Source organism: Epinephelus fuscoguttatus, linkage group LG6, assembly GCF_011397635.1.
Source record: "Epinephelus fuscoguttatus linkage group LG6, E.fuscoguttatus.final_Chr_v1".
NCBI classification, from domain to species: domain Eukaryota; kingdom Metazoa; phylum Chordata; class Actinopteri; order Perciformes; family Serranidae; genus Epinephelus; species Epinephelus fuscoguttatus.
Genome location: NC_064757.1, coordinates 37,228,592 through 37,247,091, shown reverse-complemented (window position 1 = coordinate 37,247,091; position 18,500 = coordinate 37,228,592). Strand labels below are relative to the sequence as shown.

The 18,500-nt window shown below is 40.1% G+C and overlaps 1 protein-coding gene across 3 annotated transcripts in view; it reads left to right on the top strand.

Annotated features, from left to right (window-relative positions):
• Positions 1-18,500, top strand: part of ksr2 (kinase suppressor of ras 2) — a 196,167-nt gene that overhangs the window by 117,901 nt on the left and 59,766 nt on the right. For all 3 annotated transcript variants that reach the window (XM_049578483.1, XM_049578484.1, XM_049578482.1), the window contains 5 exons: positions 6,574-6,643; positions 7,943-8,026; positions 9,844-9,929; positions 13,373-13,393; positions 13,677-13,786. In XM_049578483.1, coding sequence (XP_049434440.1) covers positions 6,574-6,643; positions 7,943-8,026; positions 9,844-9,929; positions 13,373-13,393; positions 13,677-13,786 — 371 coding nt within the window. The remainder of the gene's footprint in view (positions 1-6,573; positions 6,644-7,942; positions 8,027-9,843; positions 9,930-13,372; positions 13,394-13,676; positions 13,787-18,500) is intronic.

The following is an 18,500-nucleotide window of genomic DNA, read 5'->3' as shown; positions in this document are numbered from 1 at the left end:
GCAATCACTTGCAGTGTCAGACACTGACAAAAAAGCCGCCCTTTAATGTCGGCATGATACGCAGCCGGTCGCTGCTATAGTTTAATGGTGCTCGGCAGTGTCGGGGAACACGGCAGGACACCAATGAAAGCAAAGGGGACGGAAGTCGGAGTTGGGCGGGCGGTAGGGAAGGTGGATGGGTCCAACAAACAATGACTTTCACCCAGGACAGCAGTGTTCATGTCCTGTAAGATTATAAAGCAAAACCATGTTCTTTTTTCCTAAACTCAACCACGTGCGTTAGTTGTTGAAGGCAAAAAGAAAAGTCAGTTTGCCAATGTATTGTGTTTATTTTGAAAGAGACTGTATGTAAACAGTAAATTTCCTGTGAAAATGGAAGTGTATTTTGAAAGAAGACAATGCATATAACAGGCAGAACTTGACACAGTGTCCCAGAACATCAAGAACCAACACACCCAGGGTACCTTTCACGTCATATCTGGACGTGGAAAGTCCATGACCAAATGTCGACGAGGTTGGAGTGACAATGACAACAAATTCAGTGCAAACCAAAACATAAGTAGTCACATCAATACAATAACGGAGAAGCTCAGTTGAAATTTATTCATTATCTTAAATGTACTTGTAGATAAAATAATCAGTCATTCTCTACAGTGAAAGCCCATATTCAGATCGCTAAAGACATGCACACAGACACTACACATCTGTTGTATGTCTCAGGATTTCATTCATTTGTCAAGCTTACGTTTCTTCATATGACTGGCATGTGTGTGAGCATATGGCTACAAGTTTGTTCTCATGAGCACTTGCTGACATAAATCTACTCTCCCCCGTTCTTTGAGGGATGGTAGGATCATCAAAGGCTGTTGCGGAAGACAGACAGCGACGTCAACAATACACACACACACACACACACACACACACACACACACACACACACACACACGATGATAAACAGCCCTGACCACGCCGCTGACAAGTCCAATCATCTGCCAGTCGCCAACAAGGCCGACAAGAAGCAGATGATGTCAGTTTCCCCTCTGTATTGAGTTATCAGGTTGATTGAGTGTAATTGAGCGATGCATCGGAGTGCGGAGAGAAGACACCAAGCCTCTGGAGAGACTGGAGAGAGAGGAGGAAGGAAGGAAGGGTGTTTCAGGAACCAGGAAATGCTATACAGCACCAGGGCCATGAGATTAGCACGGCCAATGACTCGCAGTCTAGCGATCAATTAATAGGACTGATTGAGTCACTCACCAGATAAAAGATTTGAGTCATACAAAGACTTTAATATCTACGGTAGCAACCTTCTAGGGTCATGAATGCCATGATCATAAACTTACTTAACTTAAAGACCCATTGATAGCTTTCGATTGTGACTGGAGCCACCAGCCAGCCAGTGAAAGTACTTTTGCCTCCAGAGCAGATTGTTCTCTGAGAGTCCAATCCACAAGTTTTAAAGAGTGTCCTAGGAGGAACATTGGCATCCCAACAATGAATCTTAATGTATTTTCTGTTCCCTTTCAAATAGAAAGACATAATGAAGAGCCTGTGATATGAAAATCGACAAAGACAGCCGGAGATTCATAGATGATTTATTCTTTTGGGCAAAAGTGTGGGATTTCTGGCTGAAACCAACTCAGATCTCTTCTTCTCCTCTCGGGTCTAATTGAAGTGAACCTCTTCTGTCCTCTCATATGGAGATCGATCTCAGCGCACACCTGGGCCCACAGTTCCATTTCAAGGCATTAGGAGTTCGATGCATTGAGGAAAGAACTTCTAAGTCTTGTTATTTTGCTCCATGTTTCCCCCTTTATCATCACATTTCCCCGTTTTAATGAATTGTTCATCTCCACCACCTACTAAACTCAAAGTCCTCACCGCTCCCCTCTTCCTGGCGTTCATTTCCAGCTTAAAAGTAACATAATACTCATGAATAACTCTGCATAAAGGTAGCCAGAAAATTACTCAATTATTATACATTTTACTTTCAGCCAAGAGGATGCAAAGATGAGAGATTGGACAGTGTGTGTTTGTGTGTGCATTTATGCATATGTGCATAGTTATTCTGTTTATATGAAACCTGCTAGCCCGCTCTTCATCTCTGCATGAGCCCAGTAGCTTGAGGCTGCATAAGCCGCTACTAGCATAACACACCCAAATTTCAGACTGAACTGTTGGCAGTCGAGTTTGTATTGTGGTTAACGTCGATGCAGATTTTGACAAGGAAGAAAGCTTGGTGTAAAAAAGACTTTGTCTCTGGTTCTGCTGCATTAATTTTAATCTTTTTTGCAAGTTGCAAAAAGTGTAATGGAATACGAGATACAACACGCATTTCTTGTTGCAGCAGTACAAGGACAGAAATAAATACTGATTAATATAGAAAGTAACAGAAACTAGAAAAGTGCACTCTCTGCTGGCTCCAGTGCAGATGCCTGAACTGATCGTGGCCACTCTAGACAATTCTTGTATTTTCACCACAGGTTTCAGAAGAAACAATATTATATACAATGTGAAAATAAGGATAAATGTTTTTGTTGTTGTTGTTGTTGTTGTTTTTTTACTTTTTAATAGATTTTATTTCTGAGTTTTTAAACTTTAACAATACACAAACCCGTGCATAAGAAATACAGGGCAGAAAAAAAAGAAAAAGACAACAAAAATAAAAATAAATGAATAATAATGAAAATAGTAGTAATAATAATAATGATGATAAGAAGTTAGAAGATAAACGATAACACATTGCCAGCTAGAGGAAAACAGCACAATTATACGCTAGTTCGTACTGTATCCACAGGAGGGTTGAGGCAGAGAGATTGTGTCCGTGGGGTAAAGACCACGAGTGGTCAGGGAAGGTCCATTGGAAACTGTCCTGGCAAAGCGAAGCATAGTGCATAGTCCAATCTAAGGAAATAGTCCAGTGTGGTTAGTCAGCTTGACTCCTCATCCTTTTGTTGTGTTCCACAAAAGGTCCCTGGATTTTAGAAAACTTGCAGAGGGAGTTAGACAGAGTTTAAGCAATTTCTTCAAATGTAGGAAAGAAACCATGTCGATAAATGTATTTTTGATAACTAAAACACAGCCACAAATCTTTAAACTATGTCATTTTAAAAAATGACAATCAAACAACAATAAACTACTAATTGCTCTTAACTGCTTTTGTCTCTGAGTGTGCCATTAAAGTCAATTTGCTTTGCCTTGCTCAAAACAGACAAAACAAAACATTAACTGGCTACTTACCTACTTATGGTACGAGCATAAATATCAAGGAAACATGACCAAATCAGACTAGGTAGGGCTTGCCGATTTCTGCAAAACATGTGGCCCCTACCACCTAATTAAAAGGAGTGAGGAGTCAGCAGTCAATGATGGTATAAAGCATTCAGAAGTGCTTCACTTGCTTGAGTTTCTTGAAGATGTTTCACCTCTCATCCAAGAAGCTTCTTCGGTTATAACGGACTGGTGCGGAGTTGCAGGCTTTAAACTCTGTGTGGGTGTGAACCCTTACAGAGTCATTGAGGTCACATGTGAGTCGTTGACCATCGTTAAATAGAGGAGGTGGCCTACGACACCACTTAACACCCACTTACAATGCAGTGTTCGGATCCTTCTCAGATGACTTAACACTCGTTCTCACCTGGACCCATCTAACCCTACGACACACAAGGTGGGTCAGTGACTCACATGTGATCTTAACAACTCTGTCAGGGTTCACACCTGCACAAAGTTTAAAGCCTGTGACTCCACACCAGTCTGTTAGTACTGAAGAAGCCTCTTGGATGAGAGGCGAAATGTTATCAAGAAACTCAAGCAAGTCCAGTTGCCTACGATATAGCACTTGGGATTACCATGACCTGGATGACTGAGAATCTTCATCAGCAGGTATAAAACATTCAATAGGACAGGTTTTCAATAAATTTGTAGCACGGCAATCACGAGAGGTCCTTGAGCATACTGTCATATGTGTGCACACAAAATATTAGGCTGATTGGACCAATAATTTGCAAGATTATCTGCGGGCAGACAGATATACACACTCTCTCACACACACAACCGAATGCATGACCCTCTCCACGTGTTTGGAGGGGATAGTAAATGATAAGAGATACATAAACTAAAATAACAATAGAATATAAATAGAAACTATACAAAAGCATTTGGAGACAAAAATGACTTGGCAAAACGAGTGATACTAATAAAGTGACAGAGTCAGCAGGTCTTTGTAAATAGTCTACACCAGGCTAATGTATGTTATGATGAAATTATGGTACTCAGTGTTGTATTGCTTGGCAACAGCTTGGGTCCATGTTTACTTCCTGTCAGCTTATGTCATTCACATACACTGCAAAATTTTCCAACAGGAAATGCAAACAGACCCTTTTAGAATTTTCATTTTATCTTTGAAACGGTGCAAAGCATATAACCTATATGGACCTGTGATATGAGGGGTTTCTACAGAAATTGAAATAAACCACTATGAACAAAAATTATCCCGCGTGATGCACTTTCCGATATAAACTTTGACCTTGTCAGCGTTTTTTCTCTTCTGTTATTGAATTATTGGCAGCCAGCACATCATTAAAGTGTGCTATCATCTCAATGCACATCCACCACATCCAGCCGCCCTCACAGGTAACGCTGTGTAGGCTGCCATCCTCACCTGGTATTAAGAGGTGCTGCATAAATGTATCGGGCTGCTCAGTCACTGCCAGCACTAATGGACCAGGCGAAAGGTTTTTGTTGTGAAAACCTTTTGAAGCGAGATTTCCTCACAATGGAATACAGGTATCAGCAATACAGGACATCTGCGTCTAACCATGCAAACAATTCAGACTTTGTTGTCTATCTATCTATCTATCTATCTATCTATCTATCTAGAACACAATAATATCAGTACAGCAACTTCACAAGGGCAAAATCCAATCTTTCTTTTCAATTTGGATTTTCTTACAGTTTTTCTAAATACAATAAGGTCCTGGACATTTCTGTTTTGTTCTCCTCTCTTGATCGATTTGTTTTTCACTCTTAATCACACAATCAATACATTGCTGAAACCTCTTTTTTGGAGAGTGCAGAGACAAACACCCAGAATAACATGTCTAAAATATCCATTTTCTTTGGTATTGTTATCTGATTTGAGTTTGGACTCAAAAAGGCCTTGTGCATTGGTCCCATTGTGTGTTTCCAGCTAATCAGTCTCAGCTATGGCCATCTGCAGACTTACAGTAATTGTGACTGTTGGGGAAATAACTTCATACTGCTGCCTTTCAAAAGAGACCATGTGCATGTACTCCAAGTGGTTCAAAAACAGGTTTTAATTTATTTGGGTATGCCTTGGATCAGGCCTGGCTCTGAAAAAATGCATTTATATACAACCAATTTGAAACTTGCAAATACTTACTGAGGGAAATGTATTTCCAGAGGAATGCCAAGCTAATTTTGTTTTCTGTTTACATAATGTAATGACGAAATGTTGCTTATTAACGTATCTGGCGCAAAAATGTTAATACTGAGGGGCGCCTACTAGCTCACCTGGTAGAGCATGCACCCCATGTCCAAAGATAGTGTCCTTGTCGCAGCAGCTGTAGGTTCAATTCCAACCCTCAGCCCTTGGCTGCATGTCATCCCTGCTCTCTTTCACCCTTTCACTCTAAAAGCTGTCCTGTCCAATAAAGACAAAATGAACGTATCTGCAAAATGTTTTTCCAATGCCATGTTTCAGTTATCAGCAAATGTTCACGGACAACATGTTTCAGTTTTTTTTCCCCCACCAAAATAGGCAGTCTAGAAATACAGAATCCACTTGTAGTGACTACAGCGTTATTTTTTGAAATTCTGTTTTGATGACCATGTAACGTGTAACTGCATTTGTTGCCTAAACCTAAGACAAGAGTTTTTATACTTAGTTGTTGATTAAAATGCAACCAAAACAAAAGATCTTTCCCTTACCTAACTAAAGTTCTTTGTTGCCTGAACGGAAGACAGGAGTCAGGTTATGAACCTCAAATTCTGGTGTCATGTCCTGCACTTTGTACGCCCACCATCCTCTCCAACTACCTCCTTTCGAAGCCTATGTGAAGCGTTACCAGAAAGAAACACCTCTGAACATTTTCCCGGCAGCGACTACTTTGCCACAGTGATTACGAGAGCAGATTAGTAACATACAAACGTAATTTCTGGAAGACAGGGTTGCTGGGATTGCCGTTTCAGGGGAATTTTTTAAAACAAAAAACAAAATTGGATCACTGGTGAAATGAAAACCTATGACATTAATACATCAGGGGCACATACACTTGTCTGTCTAGACAATTAGGACAAGAGCTCATTTACAGTGGTGAGTTGACAGTGAGTCATGACTAGCTGTATGCATGATATCTAAACAGCTGATTATGTCCAACACCAAAATGCCAGTCTGTTGCTCCAAAATCAGTTCATTCCCTTAAATGCCATATGTGCTAAACGAATGTTAAATGCAAGACATTTAGTCGATTCTGAAAGACGTTCTGTCAGTATTACCATTTGACCAAAGGAATGAAAAACAACCTTCCCTCTCTCCTGTCTCCTCTTCTCCAGACACTCTCTCAGTGCCTCGCTGGTCCCCACAGATTCCTCGAAGAGATCTGGGAAACTCAATAAAACACAGGTAGGCCCAAAGGAAAGTGTGTGGGTGAGCGTGTGCGAGTTTGCCGATGTGCATACACTCATACATCTGTGATAGAATGTCAGTCCAATTAAAAAAAGGGCCTCTTGCATAACTCATCTCTATTCTCTTTCTCTCTTTGTCTGTCCCTCTCTTTCTCTCTCACCCTGCTTGACTCCAAACGCTAGTGATCTAAAAAGTAAAACAATACCGTATTAGTTGTGGGATCTCAGCAACCACCAGAACGTGGGTGGTTTGCCTGCTGAAAGTCAGCGAGGTGGAAAGAGAAGCTCTAAACCTCATCATACGCAGCCGAACTGAGCGCAAATGTAATTTATGGAGCCGTTATTTGAAGATTAAGGCTGGTTTTAAGAGAAATGCCATTATTCCACCCAACAATCTCCTTGACGTGCCGATTTGCATATTTCTAGCGTGTGCCCTTGATCGCATTGTTGGCCTGTTACGATAAGTGCATTTGCGTCGCCGGTACACAATGCACCACTTTGGCTTTAGGGCCTCCACTGTGCTGAAAGAACAATTCTTTATGCAGAATCTGCCCTTAATGTCACATCATCGTTCATATGTGACAGCAGAGTCCACTAAAAATCTGTAGGGGTTGGATTGAGTTGAGCCTCTCAAGTGAGGCGAAGGAGGGCCTAATAAAGAGATTTGGATTCTGTCAAACTACATTAGTCACCTGCCATTAGCCAGCCAGCGGCACTGCTGGCGTCCAGGCATTTCATCAGTAAATACAGCCAATAGTCACATACGTGCTTGAACCGCTCGGTCAGTCTGTGCAGGGAATTGGTTGCTACTAAGGAGCACATTGTGGATTTGTTTGTTTGATAAGTGACTGTTTTGGAACCTTTGAGAACAGCTCAGGCCTCTGAGCTGCCATCACTTGGACTGATTTTTGCATTGATATAAAACCCCATGGCCTCTGTCCTGCGCTGCAGAGCCACTGCCTAAAACGTTCATTCACTCACGGCTGTTGAAAGATGAAAATGAAACGGCCCCAAATTAGATCAGCAGGTGAGGAAGATTAGGGAGGTAAACACTTTTACAGAAGTGCCTTCTTCAGGCATCTATTATCCTCTCAGAAAGGTTACGCAGGGAATATGGCGCCTTCTTTCGTATAAAGCCGTCTGTCAGAGAATGTTATAAAAAGCAAAAGGTCAAAAGCAGTGTTTCTCCTCACGTTTAATCCACAGCTCTTAGATGTCATATAGATGTGCAACAAGCTGAAAATGGTGTCCTGACTTTTAGAAATGTCCTTATCTCACTCTTTTCTCCTGCCTGCAGGTTTTCCACGAAGTATTGGATGTCCCAGACATGCATAGTATGTGGGAAGGGAATGTTGTTTGGACTGAAATGTAAAAACTGCAAGTAGGTATTGAAACTGGTTTTTGTCTTAGAGCAGGGGTCGGCAACCTTTACTAACCTTTACTTTGTGGCCCAGAAATTTTTTAATAAATCTGTCTGGAGCCGCAAAACATATGAGTGACTGCAACACAGCCTATTTAATCTAAATTAGCCTACAAACATTCCTAACAGGTCTAAATGAGCATTCATATGATTTACAACAGCGTAGCTTTTCTGCAGTGGGCTGTTCATGATTATTTGGTACTTAAACTTTGCAGCGTCAGTGGTGACAGCAAACAATTCTGTCCACACACTATGAAATTCTCTATTTTCCTGCGAGACATTTTCTTTTTTGGATTTGGAATCAATAGCTAGCCTCACTGAAGAGACACAAGGCTAGCCATCGCTACTGAGATGCCACATACGGCTCCTGAGCCACAGGTTGCCTACCCCTGTTTTAAAGGGATGGTTCAGATATTCTGAAGTGGGGTTGTATGAGGTAGTTCTTCAGAGTCTGTGTATTACATACAGCAGATGTCAGTGAATTCACCCCCAGTTTGGAGAAGCAGGCAATTTAAGTGTACGCTATATTTTGAATATTTTATTTCTTGTATATTTGCCTTTAGACAGTGATTTCAGAAAGGAAACCGAAGCTGTAATATTGCTCTGTTCAAAGCCAGACTCCACTGAGAGAAATAGCAGTTTAATTCAACATTACTGAACACAGGAGCTGCTGGTCTTCTGCTGTCTCAATCAATTACTTTGTTTTTCCTATTGACCCTTCGCTAAGTCTCACCCCTGGATGCAGACTATCCAATCATAACGTAGCATCGGGCCGGCTCAGACCAGGGTCCGACAGCAACACAGCTGTGCTCCATTCACTCTAATGCAGTCGTTTCAGATTTCCTTCATTTTCAGGCTGGTTTTGTGGATTTGGAACTAAATGTTCCCTGTTCCAAAACCAAAATCAAACCCTGAAAAGTGTAGGGTTAGCTAGCTAGCTACTGAAGATATAGCCTACTGAATGTATACACATGCTCCTTTTGCTTTTTAATGATTATAACAGTGAAACAAAGACCGACCCTGCTGCACAGGAACCAGTGAAGGGAAGCAGGGACACTTTGCTGATATTGAACCAGCTGTATGTCATTGCAGTGTGAGCAGAAGAACGCTGTTCCCTTTAGTTTCCCTTTATATTCATTGTCTTGTGTGGCGATGAGCAGTGATGTGGTGGTTCACTTTTACACTGTGATCTGTAGCCTATAGTTCGGCTTTAGCTTCTGACTGTCTTTGTCTTTTTAACCTGTTGTTGCTGCTGAGTCAGTTTGACATCCTGGATATATCCTTCAAACACAAACTGTAGACCCCTCTGTCTGCTTCTCTCTGGAATCACTGTTTAATTTTTCCAAAAATATGATAATATTTCTTCAGGGAGTGCAGCTAGTTACAGTGTGGGCTCCAAACTAGCTGTGCGCTGACTGCCATTTGCTGTATGTAATTCACTGACTATGGATACTGTAAGTACCTCATACGACCCAACTTTAAAACATCTGATCCCACCCGTTAAGTACTGTTTATTGCAACTGTTGTGGAAACTTGTGTCTGATTACACATTACACATTATTTTAGTTAATTAGTGTGTCATCATGCTTTTTTTCTTTTTCTTGTTTTTCCAGGTGATGCATGTTTATGAACTCTTTTGTTATTACCTCACTTGAATAAATTAGCAAACTGCATCTCTTGTCTGTTTAGCTACTCGTTTCATCACTGCGTAAATTAACTAAAATAATAACAACAAGACAAACACTAATCAAATTTGCTGTCCTTTTGTACACACTCAGGCTGAAGTGCCACAACAAATGCACCAAAGAAGCCCCACCTTGCCATTTATTGATCATACAGCGAGGCGGACGAGAATCCCTCAAAGGTATTTGTTTTTATGGAACATTTCAACAACACAGCTGCACACATATATTCATCAACATTCATGGTGGAGTCATTTCTTCCTCTTTGTTTTTTTTTTTTTTTTACTTTGGGCCATAAAAGATTAAACAACACATAAATAATGTAAATAACTGTAACCAATTAAGTGCAGTAAAGTTTACTTAAAACTGACTCCACTAACACATAAAACAGCACATATGATAAGTTAGCCTTAGGCCTTTCTGACAGAAAGTTCTCTCTGGAAGAAATCTTTTTATTTAACCCAAACCATCATCTTTCTCCTAAAACTTAAGGTCTATCTGGCTTAAACCCCTGAAGGCAAACTTCTCCCAACAGAGTTAAAACATGGATTAATAACAAAATCATTTAACCACGGTATGAAATTCAGCTCAGTAACAACTGTCAAGGTTCATACACAAAACAGTTGTTTTCTGCTTGAGCATGTTTACATTGCATAAATTAGCCTAGCGGCTAGCGAACTTTATTACATTTATAACTTAACAAATTACATGTATTATTCATTGTTTTTCTTACTCAGCGTTGGTTTAAGAGCAGTTCAATTAAATTTCAGCCTGCATGCACGTAATTTTGAGCCGAACATTGTTGAATCAGAGCAGCTGATATTGCTGTAGTGAGAAGTTAGCGGAGTGAGATGCTCGTCCAGGCAGGAACGTCTGTTTAATCTCGTAACAACATTGCTTACATATGGCATGTGCTCTGTCAGTTGACCCATAGTTTCTCCATAATTGAAAATATTTCCACACTGCTAATTTATTCCCGAGTAAATAACATTATCCTCATTGTCTTTCTTTCTGCCTGCTGCTGTTCGAGGGTGGCACAGGCTTTCAAAATAAAAGCGTATCCTAAAGATGACGATACAGATGGATGTTTGCACTTTGCATCGATGTTTCTGGAGCGTTGAGCATTGAATCGATATATCGATCCAGATCGATGGGTTGTTACACCTGTACAATTAAAGCCATATTTTATTTCATAGAACAAAACATGATAGTCTGAGCTTGTGTTAAACACAGGGGTGTGCAATATGGACAAAAAATAATACCTTGATATTTTGGGGGATTTTGACGATAACGATAATTAGACGATATTCTTTTAAATATGTGTTTTTAACAGCCTGAGTTATAGCTCATTAATTGTTTCTCATGGATGATATTAATGGACACAGTGTTTTAAAGGAAAAATGTTCTTAACATTTCTTGCTGCTTTTTTACCTGCTCGCTCTGATTGACTCTGGTGACGGCCTTTTGTAGCATCAATTCCAGGTCCATTTGCAACTGTTCAGATAGGCGTTTGTCCCGCAGACTCACCACAAGCCTGTCCCTCACCATCTCATCATTTAGAGCCCTGTAACCACAGTGCTCCGCCAGGCAGTGCAGCGCCGTAATCAAACTGTCGGCCGTCTCGCTAGTTTCTTGATGCCGCTGATTAAACTTTGCTCTCTCAAAGATCACATTCCTGAGATTCTCTTCTGCTTGCGTCTGCAATCCAGAAGCAATGCGGAATCTGTTGAAGCATTTAATCCATTTAGGCCAGTCTTCAGCCTTGAAGGTGAACTTTTCCGGTGAGGAGACTTGAAACTGTGCCATGTTGCCGCTTCGTTTAGCTAACTGTGGCTAAGCTAGGTAGCTCCGTAGATGGTCTTCCGGTACTGCGAACTTTCCCGACCTAAAGCTAGACACTTTTGCATGTCGCTATATGCAGACTAAATCACTAGTACAGTACTGTCGCTTGCGTCTGACTTTACTTCTGACACCATGTTCAGTTATTTATTGCTATAACCGCAAACCACTCATGAACCACGCAGGCTTCAGGTACTTGAGCAACCCTTTAATTGTTCCCCTGCAGCACAATACAGCATGACCTTAGTTCCCACCTTACAGGCTGGGACCTATCACTACAGTTGACCCACGTCTTCCGAAGCTGCTGGAGCATCCGTGGGCAGTGTTGCCATGTTGTCTCGCTTATGTTTGTTTAGCAGCAGGCTAACCTGCCGGGAAGGTGCCAGTGAGAGATCATGTGACCACCTAGGCGTACTGCGGCGTGCTGCTGCACGCAAGTTACGTAACTCTTGTTCAGTGAATGTGTGGGGTTTCAACCTTTCAGCGTGTGTTTTCAGTTATTTTTGTGAAGTCATTTGCATAACGTAATTTTGCACATCATTAAAACAACAATGACGATATTATTGTTAACGATATATTTCGTCCACCCCTAGTTAAACACTGACCTTATTTCAGCCATCTAACCAAAATCCCATTCAAAAAACCCACTGACTACGAGAGGAGGGAACAGGGAGGGCTAAAATGCTAACTCATATCTGGGTTTCAGACTCATTACTGCACCACTCTATGGCCGTTCTTCTGTCACTCTATTTTAATGTTTAGTTTTTTTTATTTCTGCATACAGAATATGTGAATAGGCTTTGAGTAGCTTAAGTATTATACTTGTCGGTGAAGATTCTCAGTCATCCAGGTCATGGTAATTATAAGTGCTAATATCGTAGGCAACTGGACTTGCTTGCGTTTCTTGAAGACGTTTCACCTCTCATCCAAGAAGCTTCTTCAGTTCTAAATGACTGGTACGAAATTGCAGGCTATAAACCCTGTGTGGGTGGGACCCTTGCAGAGTCGTAGGGGTCACATGAGCTCTTAGTTTCAGAGTCGTTAAGGTCACAATGTGAGTCGTTGACCCACCTGGCCACCATGTTAGACGTTAGGGTCAGGTGGGACCAGGGGTGAATGGGTGTGAAGTCGTGTGGGGAGGGATCCCAAGACTGCATTGTAGGTGGGGGATAAGTAGTGTCGTAAGCCACCCCCTCTGTTTAACGATGGTCGTTCCAGCTTGACGTAGATGGCTTCTTTTACTCCTCTTTCAAACTATCTTTCCTCCCTTAAGTATTGTAATGACTAATTTGGCAAACAAATGTTTAAGCATACGTTTTTTTCAGTGATAACATGTATTGAGTAATTGTTTCAAAAAGTAAAAGTTTCAAGTGCCCTGACCAGCCCTGGTCATTTGTAACACCATCCCAAACTGAAGGTCAGAACCGGCCCTAATACGACAGCTTGTTACAAAGAGAAACAGCTCATAAATTAACTGTTTTCATGTGGATATTAAATCAGTGGGATAGGACAGGAACTGCTGTCATGATTATTCATATATTTGAATATGTCCTTAAAGCAACCGAAGAGTCCCCATTTTAAAAAGTGAAAGAGTCTCTGCTGGTTTAAGCAGATAGAAGGTTATCTGCTGATTAATTAAGCCACTTAGGTTTGACAAATGTGACTGCGTCATGCACTGTTTGTACTGACACAGACAGCACTGAAAAAATTCCCATTATCTGCTATCAGAAATGAGATTCTTTTGTCCTTTGTCTGCCTTCCCCCCTCCTCTTCTTCCCCCAACAAGATCACCAAGGAACAACTCAAGGTAAAGAACGCTAATTACACTTCTTCTGCTTTAGTAAGAGAAAGTGACAGTTTCTTAATGACATAGTTTGCTTAAGGAAACTTTTTTCCTTAAAGTGTCTGTGCAGATAACAAATGGATGGTGTTTAAAAAAGGGCAGTTTGTTCATTTTTCACATTAGAAGCGGTGCCTGATAAAGAGTTTCTTCTAATTTTCCTGAAGCTATTAAACAAGTATTGTTTCATTTCAGTCTCCCACAGTGCTTCATTGTTCTTCTGTGCTTTTTTTGTTGTTTTTTTCTGCAGTAGCTCGTCTGGTACGGACTGAATCAGTGCCATGTGACATCAACAACCCGCTCAGGTACACAGACCTGCACATCAGTCAGACGCTCCCCAAAACCAACAAAATCAACAAGGTAAGCGCAAAAAATAAACTGTGTATTACAATCTGTGCATAACCTGTCCTACATATCACATTTCTTCCATTTTGGGGGGCTGGAAAATGGTTATGAGTCACAGTGTCTTTCTCAGGGGATCATGAAACCGTACCAAAATATCTTCAGCAGTATTGATGTTTACACAGATGGATTTGTTTTCATACAACGATTTTTTTTTGCAGCCAGCATATCTAACAAATTCTCAGCTCCTGAGGAAAAAAGTTTATCACAAGATTCCCATGGTGGCACCACTATGATGGAAATCTTGTGAACCAAAAGTGTTAAGAAAGAACGTGTGTGTGTGTGTGTGTGTGTGTGTGTGTGTGTGTGTGTGTGTGTGAGAAAACAACCCTTTAAAAAAAGCATAACTTTTTGCATTCGTCTTGCTGCTAAAGGATAACCAGATCATGTGAAAACATCTTTGTATCATCTCTTATGCTCAGTCTTGTTGCTCATTTTCCCAAGATGTCTAATATCATGACAACATTTATAATGTTTTGTTAGATTGTCACATTTTGTTGTGACATTTTATAATTCCCACTGCAACTTAAACAAATAGTACATAAGCGTGTGACACCAAAGAGAACACTGAAACAAAAATACACTTTTATTCCCAAGGTTGTATGTTTCCAACCGAATCACCAGAATCAATATTGGCGTTATACATCCCTGCAAATCACAGATATGTAACAACTGTACTTTACATTTCTTTACTTGTCAACAACACTGTGGTTAATGTGTGGTTATGTTTAGGGACAACAACCTCTTGCTTATAGTTAGGTAAAGCTTATATTAATACCTTATATTGGTGCCACCATCAAGGCTGGAAAGACAGCAATGTCTTACTAAAAACACCTGGTTTTGTTGTTTGGTCTCAAACTAAGATGATCCACTGCCTGAAATTTATATTTCTGGTATGAGATAACCTGCTTCAATCAGCAAAAGCAAATCTGCAAGTAGAGTTGTGGTTTGTTTAGGTCGATTGATAGTTCATCAGAAGTCCCAAAAATGCAGCCTACCGCAAAATTTGATGTAAAGATAAAATAAGATGAGATAATCCTTTATTAGTCCCACAGCAGGGAAATGTATAACAATACAGCAGCAAACTGTTAGTGCAAACAGGAAGCATCAGTAAAAACAAAAAAAAGATGTAATATAATAAATATGTATCAGTAAAATGAAACACAGATTAGTATAATAAGTAAACATAAAAAAACAAAAAAAAACAGAGCAATAAAATAAATAAGCTGCAAAAAAAAAGAAGAAAAATATTATGAAATACAGTCTGAATGGCTGATTTCACATTACTGAATGACGGAAGTATAGATATTTCTCACTTTAGCGTATACTGATATTGCACCTGAGTAATGATTGTCCACATTAAAAAAATAAAAGTGATTCAGACAGGCTGAATGGCACGGTATACGTTATTCGACATATCAAACGTCCTAATAAAGAAAATCATCTGGAAAATATTTGATAGTCTCAAATATGTTCCACCTGGCCAGAAATATAGGAAGTTCAAGTGTTTGAATTCATCTTAAAATATCAAAATCTTTCTGTTTACATAAAGCATATAATCCCAATTACCTTTGATACAGGAGTTTGACTTACATGCTAAAAAAAAAATAGTATTTTTTTTTATATTTCTCAGTTATTCATATTTAAACTATGAGGGCACTCAGACCTCTGCCAAGGCCAAATGCCCTTTTACAAAATGCTAACAAAACTGTATCTGCACATGATTCAGATCCAAAATTTGATAGGGGACTTCCTTGGCCCGTGCTGCACCCTTCCACCAAGTTTCGTTAAATTCCAGCCAGTAGTTTTTCCATAATCATGCTAACAAGCAAAACTGTTGAATCGAAATATTGCCGTTTTATTACTGTGCAACATTGAGATGTGAACAATACTTCAACAAATCATTAGCTCAGAAGACTTTTGATTTGGTTGTTTGGTGTTTGTATGTTTATTAAGAATATCTTTAATCCAATGCCAGGTTTTGAATTTTGCTAGCAGGACTGCAGTTTAGTTTACATTGGGATAATGTGACTTTCATTATTGTGTTCAAAGCATGCATTAAAATTGCCTTGTGGAAACGGTCCACTGTTGTGTTTTATAACGGCGAGCAGTGCTATTCACAACTACTTGTTGTAGTAACTTATTGGATTTTTAAATAGAATCAATTGTCGTGATAACAAAATTTAGGAAATGACAGCACTACTCCAAACTGCACTACATTACAACAACTGATAGCACTGTCTGTCTTGTTAAGCACTTGAGACTGTGTTTTAACACCTGGAGATCTGAGCATCTGGCAAAGTGGTTGGTGAGTTACTGGTATCGATCAGTGAGTCAGTGACTCATTCATGTTATGGTTGTTTGTTTGTGCTTTGGAACAGTAAAACCATACTTCATTTAAACTCAAGGATTCCCTTTAACTATAAAGAAAATAGAATAAGGCTCAAAGCATCTAAGATTCCTTTCAGACTGGGAAACAGTTATGGGACACACAGAAGAAGGGCAAACACGTCAATAATTTATTTTGTCCATGTTGGTGTTATGGTCATTTGCTGCTTCCCATACTCCTCCTTTCGACGGTAGAGACTTTATGCTTGAGGTAGAGACGGACCTCCGTGTATCATCAGCAGTGGTCGATAGCAATGCCGGACAATGCATCTGAAGTATAACAATAAAAATCCATAACCAGACCCAGACTTCCTATTGGATTGGAATTGTTAAAAGTTGGATGTACATGCACTAAGGCTATGATCTGTGTATATAGAAAGCCCAGAAATCACCAGTCTCTGATATGAGTAGAATATGTGCTTGTGTAAAGGACGAAACCAGCCACAGATATGTTGATACAACTGCTTTCTGTAACTTTCTTGCTGTAATTTGTCACATGATAAATCCCTTCCAATTTTAGTTCATTCAGTACAAATTGCGTATAGTTTGCATCATTTCAGACCATTTGTTCAGCAGATACTCTACATCTTCTTCAGATTGATTTCCCACCTTCGAGGCAGCCATTGATTTCCCTTCATTTCAGTATGCAAAGAAAATCATCTCGGCGAGACTTGGAACATAATCCATCAAATGGTCTTTACTTTTTGTTATCGTGATATTGCAAACCTCAAACTTTTGGTTATTCAACGATGCTCTGACAGCTTAGAAATAAGAGATGGCTGCTTTACAGAGGAAAATTGGTCGTTTTCATGCCTTCACACCAGCGAGAGCTGTGGTTTGTCCGTCTGTCCATCCATCCTATTCATGTGAATATGATATCTCAGGAACGCCTTGAAGGAATTTCTTTAAATTTGACACAAACACCTGGACCCATTGATGGATTTACTAGATTTTGGTGGTCATAGGTCGAAGGCCAAGGTCACTGTGACATTATCTGTCTCATTTTTGTGAATGCGATTTATTCAGAACACCTTAAAGGACTTAAGGAAAAAAAAAAGGTGCACGAACTTCGACTTGGACTCCATGATGAAATGATTTGATATTGATAGTCAAAGGTCAAGGTCAGTGTGACCTTGCATTGGTCTTATTCTCGTGAAAGTGATATCTCAAGAAAACCTTGAGATAATTTCTTCAGATTTGCCATAAATATTTACTTAGACTCAGGGATGAACTAATTAGATTTTGGTGGTCAAAGGACAAGGTCACTGTGACCTTGCACCCACCCATTATGTTAAATGCAATACCTTAAGAATGCCTTGAGGGAGTTTCCTCAAAGGAGTTTCCTCCTTTGGTACAAACGGTCACTTGGACTCAGGAGTGAACTGATTAGAATTTGGTGGTCAAAGGTCAAGGTCAACGTGACCTTTCAACTATCTCATTCCCAGGGAAGCAATATCTCAAGAACACCTTGAGGTACCTTCTTCAAATTTAGAGCAAATGTTTACTCAGACTCAAAGATTGAAGTAATCTGACCTTGCATCAGTCTCATTCTCTTAAATGCAATACCTCAAGAATGCCCTGAGGGAGTTTCCTTAAATTTGGTAGAGCGTTTCACTTAGACTCAGGAGTGAACTGATTAGAATTTGGTGGTCAAAGGTTAAGGTCACTGTGACCTTGCATCTGTCTCAATCTCCTAAATGCAGTACTTCAAGAAGGTCTTGAGGGAGTGTCCTCAAATTTGGTACAAACGGTCACTTGGACTCAGGAGTGAACTGATTAGAATTTGGTGGTCAAAGGTCAAGGTCAACGTGACCTTTCAACTATCTCATTCCCAGGGAAGCAATATCTCAAGAACACCTTGAGGTACCTTCTTCAAATTTAGAGCAAATGTTTACTCAGACTCAAAGATTGAAGTAATCTGACCTTGCATCAGTCTCATTCTCTTAAATGCAATACCTCAAGAATGCCCTGAGGGAGTTTCCTTAAATTTGGTAGAGCGTTTCACTTAGACTCAGGAGTGAACTGATTAGAATTTGGTGGTCAAAGGTTAAGGTCACTGTGACCTTGCATCTGTCTCAATCTCCTAAATGCAGTACTTCAAGAAGGTCTTGAGGGAGTGTCCTCAAATTTGGTACAAACGGTCACTTGGACTCAGGAGTGAACTGATTAGAATTTGGTGGTCAAAGGTCAAGGTCAACGTGACCTTTCAACTATCTCATTCCCAGGGAAGCAATATCTCAAGAACACCTTGAGGTACCTTCTTCAAATTTAGAGCAAATGTTTA